The 9,138-nt window shown below is 42.9% G+C and overlaps 1 protein-coding gene across 1 annotated transcript; it reads right to left on the bottom strand.

The window, feature by feature from the left end:
- Positions 1 to 4,835: 4,835 nt before the first annotated feature.
- OSTC (oligosaccharyltransferase complex non-catalytic subunit) lies at positions 4,836 to 9,125 on the bottom strand. Its single transcript, XM_009273577.2, has 4 exons — positions 8,955 to 9,125; positions 8,658 to 8,751; positions 6,840 to 7,037; positions 4,836 to 5,491 (listed from the first exon to the last, which is right to left on the bottom strand). Exons 1-4 carry the CDS (start codon positions 9,091 to 9,093, stop codon positions 5,473 to 5,475), a joined length of 450 nt encoding a protein of 149 aa, XP_009271852.1. The 5' UTR covers positions 9,094 to 9,125; the 3' UTR covers positions 4,836 to 5,472.
- Positions 9,126 to 9,138: the final 13 nt, after the last annotated feature.

Genomic DNA, 9,138 nt, shown 5'->3' with positions numbered 1-9,138 from the left:
AGGATTGTCTCAATTTCTAAGACTGTAACTCTTAAGAAGTCTAACATCTAGTGCTTCCTAATTCATATATTAAGAACATATATTTATGGATGTAAAATACATGACTGGAAATAGGTAGATTATAGTAACCATATCAAGCAGTATTCTGTGAACAAGTATCCAGCTTTGCAAGTAGTTAACTGAAGCACTTTCAGCCTCCTAAGCAAAATTCCATTAAGCACAATATATTTAGAATTAGAATGCTGTAAATTAGTAAGAAAGTCTCATGGCAGTGCTTAAAAATACTCTGCATCAGTTTCAGGTGTGTGTTTTATTTCAGGCATCAGTGTGGACTACTTCACACCAGTAAATAAACTTACCTGTAAATTTATATTAATTATTTATTTAATAATTACACAATGTTAAAAAGTTGGTATTTGGACTTATAAAAAATGCCACGCTTATCTTTACCTGCAAGCATATTTATCAGTATCTCCTCAAAATGGTTGAAATGTCCCCCTCCCTCCAAAAATTGTTTCAGTGGCACAGATCTTCCAGGCATCTCTATTCTCGGAGAAGCAAGGAGGGGGGTCAGCAGAACTGCTACCTTGGACTTCCGGAGGGCAAACTTTGGTCTGTTTAGGAGCCTGGTTGACAGAGTCCCTTGGGAGGCAGTCCTGAAGGGCAAAGGAGTCCAGGAAGGCTGGACATTCTTCAAGAAGGAAACCTTAAAAGCGCAGAAGCAGGCTGTCCCTATGTGCCGAAAGACGAGCCAGTACAGAGGACAACTGGCCTGGCTGAACAGTTTTGGCTGGAACTTGGGAAAAAAAAGTTTATGAGCTTTGGAAGAAGGGACAGGCAGCTCAGGAGGACTACAAAGGTGTTGTGAGGTTATGCAGGGAGAAAATTAGAAGGGCCAAAGCCCAACTAGCACTTAATCTGGCTACTACCATAAAAGACAATAAAAAAATGTTTCTATAAATACATTAGCAACAAAGGATGGCTAAGGAGAATCTCTATCCTTTACTGTAGCCGGGGGGGAAACATAGTGACAAAGGATGAGGAAAAGGATGGGGTATTTAATGTCATCTTTGCCTCAGTCTTTAATAGTAAGACCAGTTGTTTTGGGGTAGCTCTGAGACAAAGAAAGTCCATGTTATCTTAAATTACAAGAATAAACCCCATCCAATCAAGAAACTGATCAGATGCAAGGTAAATACACATATCTGGGTACCGAGCCCCCTGAGCTGGGAGATATGGACGGGGAACGGAATGAAGCCCCCATAATCCAAGGGGAAATGGTTAGCGACCTGCTACACTACTTAGACACACACAAGTCTATGGGGCCGGATGGGATCCACCCAAGGGTACTGAGGGAGCTGGTGGAAGTGCTCACCAAGCCACTTTCAATCCTTTATCAGCAGTCCTGGCTAACCAGGGAGGTCCCAGTTGACTGGAGGTTAGCAAATGTGACACCCATCTACAAGAAGGGCCAGAAAGAGGATCTGGGGAACTGCAGGCCTGTTGGGCTGACCTCGGTGCCAGGGAAGGTGATGGAGCAGATCATCTTGACTGCCATCAGGCAGCACGTACAGGACAACCAGGTGATCAGGCCCAGTCAGCATGGGTTTATGAAAGGCAGGTCCTGCTTGACTAACCTGGTCTCCTTCTATGACAAGGTGACCTGCTTAGTGGATGAGGAGAAGGCTGTGCATGTTGTCTACCTGGTCTTTTGTAAAGCCACAGCATTCTCCTGGAGAAACTGGCTGCTTGTGGCTTGGACGGGTGTACTCTTTGCTGGGTAAAAAACTGGCTGGATGGCTGGGCTGAAAGAGTTGTGGTGAATGGAGTTAAGTCCAGCTGGCAGCCTGTCACAAGTGGTGTTCCCCAGGTCTCAGTATTGGGGCCAGTTCTGTTTAATATCTTGATCAATGATCTGGATGAGGGGATCGAGTGTACCCTCAGTAAGTGTGCAGAGGACACCAAGTTGGGCGGGGGTGTTGATCTGCTTGAGGGTAGGAAGGCTCTACAGAGGGACCTGGACAGGCTGGATCGATGGGCTGAGGCCAACAGCATGAGGTTCAACAAGGCCAAGTGCCGGGTCCTGCACTTGGGTCACAACAACCCCATGCAGCGCTACAGGCTTGGGGAAGAGTGGCTGGAAAGCTGCCCAGCAGAGAAGGACCTGGGGGTGCTGGTTGACAGCCGGCTGAACATGAGCCGGCAGTGTGCCCAGGCGGCCAAGAAGGCCAATGGCATCCTGGCCTGTATCAGAAATAGTGTGGCCAGCAGGAGGAGGGAAGTGATCGTGCCCCTGTACTCGGCCCTGGTGAGGCCTCACCTCGAATACTGTGTTCAGTTTTGGGCCCCTCACTTCAAGAAGGACGTCGAGGTGCTGGAGCGTGTCCAGAGAAGGGCAACGAAGCTGGTGAAGTGTCTAGAGCACAAGTCTTATGAGGAGCGGCTGAGGGAACTGGGGTTGTTTAACCTGGAGAAAAGGAGGCTCAGGGGAGACCTTATTGCTCTCTACAACTACCTCAAAGGAGGTTGTAGGGAGGTGGGTGTCGGTCTCTTTTTCCCCAAGTAACAAATGATAGGACAAGAGGAAACAGCCTCAAGTTGTGCCAAGGGAGGTTTAGACTGGATATTAGGAAAAATTTTTTCACCAAAAGGGTTGTCAAGCATTGGAACAGGCTGCCCAGGGAAGGGGTTGAGTCCCCATCCCTGGAGGTATTTAAAAGATGTGTAGATGTGGCACTTCGGGACATGGTTTAGTAGTGGAATTGGCAGTGTTATGTTTACAGTTGGAGTCAATGACCTAAAGGGTCTTTTCCAACCTAAATGATTCTGTGATTCTATGTTACTGTTCCACAATTTGCAGAAGTCTAGAAAAAGCATTAGGGGAAAAAAAGGAAACCAGAATGTCCGGTCTTTTTTATCTAGAGGTATTTTTCAGCTTAACTCAATAAGATCACTTGGATTGTTAAGGGTTCATATATGTATATACTAACTTTCAAAAGCTACACAGGTCATCTATCTCTTCCTGACTATATTGACTAGGCATCATCACTCAGAGATTATACTGAAGCCTACAGAGGAGCCATGGATTCAGTATTTTCTCCAGCAAGAGAGCCAGAAAATCAAGACCTCTACACTTCAGCCCGACTCTTTTTGTTGCATTTGGAAGTAGGCCAAACTTCCATTTTTAATCATGGAAAGATGTGTTCCTATAAGCTCTGCTTTACCTTTATCACAGCGTTTCAATTTTGTTTTTAATTTCCCACCCCACACTCTAGTTCAGTTCACCCTAGAGTATATGAGCACCAAACACAGATGGATATTGTCACTAGTTACAGGAAGTTTTCTTTCAGTCACTGAAATATTCCTATTACTATCCTAAACCCCTACAGTAGAGGCCACCTGCTGTTACCTATAAAGAACAGCAGACATTTACAGAAAATACCAGCCTGCCTTTAACTGAAAATGGGATTCCTGTAACGCATAGCAGTTTATATAGCATCTTCTTTGCAGTTTATTTGACAATGCTCAGTAGAAATTTTTCCTTGGGTGACCAAGAAGCCTCCAACCTACCTCCAAAATGAACCAACCTCCAGTTATGCATTCTGACATCTTCCTACCTAGCACACTCCTAATTTCTGGGTGGTCTGTCTTCTGCCCTGCGTTTGTTTCCCTGGTTCTATCTGTGCCTCATGCTTTAGCAGACGATCATACCAGATCTAGTTCATAGCCTGTGACCAAAGAAACATAAGGGATCATTTAACCTTGTTTGTTGCAGACAGAGTCATCGTCTTATTTTTACTTTCCCAAAACTATCTTCTACTTTGCAATTGTAAGTCCGCTTTATTTGTTCCAAGTTATGTCACCTAGCATGCAATTATAATCAAATACATTTCCTAGACCACAGGCATTCAACTATGCCATTAAAACACTGTTTAAGAACACGCTTGTTTAGAATCAGCTGCAAACTTGGAGGCTGAAGCTGAACTGCAGTGGGACAAGTACTGAGCCAGAGGGATCTCTATTAGGCTCAGTGAAGTGACTTTCTGGTTTGACTTCCCTCTCAGCTGTATTAACTGGATACGTAAGTCAACTTTTTATTTACTTACATAATACCAATACTCCCCCTTGAAGGTAAGCATATGCCTCACCAAAACCAGAGTGACCAAAAGATAACCGCTTTGAAAAGACTGGAAACTTTGCAGTTATGAGCCTCATAAAACAGCTTAAGCTACCTTAAATCTTAATGGCAAACACATAAGATGAGCAAATGCAGAAGTCACATTGTATGTAAGAACGAAAGAGTGGAAGTGACATATCCTGAGGGCAGATGATTAACAGCTAGCTCAGAAATTTGATTAAGCATGTGAACAGCGATACTTACTTCACAATTAAGGGAATAAACAACACTTCTCACTGACAATTATTATACAGATGAAAATAGTGCTTCAAACACATACGGCTTGCAAAAAAGACATATATGGAGATTTAGAGGGATCTTTCCTTCCCCCAGAATGCAATACATTACTTCAATGAAACGTGATAGTAACATTCAATCTTTTAAAATGAAGACAAAATAAGTTGGAGCCTCGCCTCACACAAAAAAGCAGCAGCTTCAGGAGTAAGTTTTCTTGGCTATTGATAACAGTATGTCGTTTGGACACAGTACAAGTTCATGGAAAACATGAGGCTTCTGGTCCCTGATATTTAAAAAAAAAAAATCATTATCCGATAGTGAAAAATAAAGTTGAAATTATGTGGTCATGGTATGGTATGGCATGTCAAGCCTGGATGTAGAACAGGCCATGCACACAAGAAAAAGCTTCAGAAACTGCATAGAATTTAAATAATTTTGTAGAAAATAAGTTTTATTTGGCTCCTTTCGTACACTTTTTCAAAAAGAAATGCACATTCATACAGTTTGCCTTTCCCAGTGCATGTCTGGATTTGCTCACATAGAGCCATTAATATCAAGGCAAAAGGTGCCTTTGAAATCATTTCAGACACATTGTATTTTGACTGTAAAGCATCCGAAGTTACTAATTTTCTAATTATAACTTGGAAAGAAATGTTTCAGGTATTTCTTCTCTGATTCACACATATAATTGTCCTACACAAGGAAGAGGAGGCAGACCTGCAACAAAGAACTGTCAAACCAATGGCTAATAGTTATTTCAGGTAGAGCTAAAGAGAGGTTCTCTATTTCATACTGAGTTGGGATAGAAAAGAAAAACCCAGCTTGCTCTTTTCAAAAGCTCTAAAACAGAAATGATAAAACATTGCTTCAACACTACAAATCAGCCATTGGTAGTGAGAGTTTGTTTGCAGAGAAAGCACTCTTTCCCCAGTTATTTCTCATGGCCAGGACTCTTTCCTGTTGATGGTGACTATGGAAGTCGTTTCTTGCCGCTGCTTCTTAAACACTTCATGAAGAGGAGTAAATTCAGCTCAGACTTTCATACATCACAAGAGGTACTAACCCATCAAGTAGCCCCTACAGAAAAAAATTAAGATTAAAAAAAAGTTAGCAAACACGAGCAGCACTCCTCAAAAATCAAGAGACTTATGGTCTTAAAACAAAAACTTCAGACTGCCAAAAACTCTGCTGACCACGGCTATTTAAAGCAATAAATCCTGTCCAAGGTACAAACTGGCCAGCTTAACTACATGCTCCTTCCTTCAGTTGATCTTTTTCAATGAACACTGAAAATGGATTAGCCTGTTCTCAATCCAGCTTTGGTAACTGTTTAGAATTTTTGAGGCCCAGGTTACACCCTATGAAAGGTTCTTTATTTGTACCCTTTACACAAACTACCAGTGTTAAGATATTCAGCATAACCTGACATTTTCTGGCGCTCAACACAACTCCAGTCTCTTTTTCTCTTCCATTTCTCTGAAGCCCTGTTTCTTTAAGGAGTTTAAGAAAGAGAACTGTTAAGACACGCGTACTCAATGAAACAAGAAAATACATAGCATCAATGAAGGAAGAAAATATAGGGCAGGTCCCTATCCAGCTACCTGCTGCCAGGAACCCATCACTTCTGTGTTATGAAACAAAATTTTTAACTACACTGCAGAGGTTAAAAAAAAAATATTTAAGAAAGGAGGAATGACAGTCATTCCTAAGTCAACACCTCAGGACCTCCAAACATCAGGTTTCAGCTATTCTAAACGAAATAGATGGACTGAGAAATAAAGAGCGGGGAAAAAAATTGAAAATCCTGCATTTGGATTTTGCATAGCCTGAAAGCTCCAGATCTTTCCTACTTTTTGATCTGTGAATATAGATGTATTAAAACATCACATACATTGTATGCTTCAATGTTACGTTCAGTTTTCCAGCAACAAAAAAAACCTGAGACATCATCTTTACTTTAGGACTGCTTTGAATGTTTCTGAACACTCGTTACTGCTGCCATCAGTTCTTCCAGTTATGATCTCTCACGTACACTGTCACTATAAAGTACTCGTTTACCTTTCTTCAAGTTCTTTGACACTTGCTTTTTCCTCAAAGCCCTACCTTGTAATTACTTTTATCTGACCAGCACATACTCAGCCTACCTTAAAATTCATTGTACGTCAGACTCACTAATCACATCTTCTGACATACCAGGAACTGTCACCTTTTTTTAACCACAGCACAATCTTACTGTAGCTGGCCCCAAAAGCATCACACCTCATTCAACGTAGCTTGTTCCAAAAAAGCGTTGAAAAAAGCAACTTATAGCCAAGCTGCAGATCTTTAGCATACCTCATTGTATTTTCTGTTACTCTTAAATTTTACATAGGTGCACATGAGCCACAAAAGAAAAGAGAAGCTGAGAGAGTATTAAATCACTTACGGTAATTTCATCCTCATGAAAACTCTGGCCATGAAGAAGCTCAAAAGCACGCTGACAAATCCAATAAAGAGCAAAAGAAACCTGTTCAGCTTGGGGATATTTGGTGCATTCGATCGATCCAGAATTATGAATCCTAGGCCGCCCATTGTGAAGAGGAAGCTGGATGCGAGCCCTTCCATAATATATTGCCCATTTACTCTAAAGAAAAAAAAGGGGGGGAGGGAAGAAGGGAGAGTCAGAAAAAGATTAGTTTTAAAAAAACTAGTTACATTTCAAGCCCCATCTACTCAACCTGCTTTAGCTGTACAAATACACGGGATGATTAACTTTGATGACTGACTTTCCAGCAAAAAGGTATGGAAACTGATGTTATGCAATTACATTAAGGCTTTAATATGTAATTTATCTCCGGGACTGATAGTCTGCAAGGTGACCAGTCAAGCATACCAGTGATTTTACACATAATAGTGTATACTAATGGCTACCATGCAAGCTCATCAGTTTTCAGAAATATCTAGTCCAAAGTAGCACCTGGTTTCACAGAAGACTCGAGGCATGGAACCATGACCCCTGGGCCACTGAGTTTTCCAAGTCTTATTTCCATCCCCATGTTTAGGCAGCAGTGCCTGAATTCTCATCTTGGTACAAATCCCACTCAAAGCACTATGGCAGCACATGAAGCACATCTACTGGTTCCAGCACACAGCAAAAGCGGTTCTTGCCTGCAGTATGTTTTGCTACCGGCTCGCTGAGCCTGCATATAGATTGTGGGGACCCAGCCTGAAAGCACCCCGGCTCTCTTGTCAGTCCACACTGTCGAATTTCCTTTTCACAAAGCTCGCATGGAGAGAGGGGAAGCAGAGATGCAGAAAGAATATTGCACCTGGATCACGAGTCTCCTGCTTCCCACAGTCACCAAACCTTTTTCCTATCCTTGTAATTAGCAATACTAGCAACCTCATAAAAGTGGCATGGATGAAACTACTGTGGATGCTAATACAGAAATGAAGATTATCATTATTGTCTCATATCCTGAAAACAAACAATTTCATCTTCTTTCACGTCGTTGTCACAGAACTGTACTAAAGTGCTATCAACTCCCTGCAATAGCCTGATTCATCTACAATGCAACAATCCAAGCCAGTCTGAGACATATCCTACATCTACTCCAAGTCAAAATCTGTGCATGAGGCGTGTCACAGACCTCACAGGTTCAAAGAACCTTTTTGGTATTTAACAAAAACCATTCTTTGTTTCCACACACATAAAAAACACAGTTACAAATGCAGATTTAACCCTCTTCAGACCAATTTGTTATTAAGCAGTCCCTACCTTATTTTCAGTAATAGAAGCAAAAGACTCAAAGAAGACGCTGCTGTTACACATCGGTAACTGTCTTCCCCACCCTCAGACACAAGAATCCCAATTACATTAGAGTTTAAAAGGCCAGAACCAAAAGTTTCACAAACTTTATGTATGCTGCTATGAAATATGACCAAATGTGTCCGCATCCACTATAAAACTCAACTTTAATAGCAAGGGTTTGAAAGAAAGAGAAGTACTGCCAGCTCAAAACTTTTTTCTTTGACTTTTGACTTTGAAAAAAGTTTTAAAAGGACTGAGTTTTCCTATTTCCATTGATTTCAATGCTTCTTTTTTTTCCTAAATATTTGCAAACCAAGGACTGATATAGAACACACCCTGCCTTGCACAGAGAGCTCAAAAAAAAGCAGATGCACAGCTCTGTAAGACGGCTTTGTTCACTTTTGCTTAGGCATTTGCAGCACCTCGCTTGCGGGGGCAGAGGCCTTCTCCTACCTGTATGCCAAGAAGGCCACCGGCCTCTGATGCCCGTGTTCGTCAGTCATCGACCCCACGCTGGGAGGTTCCACGATCACGTCATAGATAATCCCTGCGGGGAGAAAAGCAAGCATCACCGTTGACTCACGGCAGCAAACAGCGAGAACTGCCTTAGCACCGCAGGGACGCTCGGAGTCGGCCGAGGTTCGTGTTTTACGACGGATTTGGAGCCGGACCAGTGGTCAGCAGCATCAGTGGCTCTGCTACCCGGGGGTGTCCCCCTCACACCGCCCGCCCCACCGGCCCCGGCCTCACCTCCAGTGATGAGGAAGTAGGACACCACCACCAGCGCGTAAACGGTCATGGCCGAGGGCATGTGCACCCAGCTCGGCCGCTTCAGCTTGATGTTGGGGCACTCGAGCACGGCGAAGGGCAGGCGGTACAGCGTCTCCATGGCGGCGGCGCGGGCCCGGGGGCAGGCGCCGGCCCCCCGCCCCCC

This window comes from Aptenodytes forsteri, unplaced genomic scaffold, assembly GCF_000699145.1.
Source record: "Aptenodytes forsteri isolate BGI_AS27 unplaced genomic scaffold, ASM69914v1 Scaffold93, whole genome shotgun sequence".
NCBI classification, from domain to species: Eukaryota; Metazoa; Chordata; class Aves; order Sphenisciformes; family Spheniscidae; genus Aptenodytes; species Aptenodytes forsteri.
This window is presented reverse-complemented; position numbering and strand designations above follow the sequence as displayed.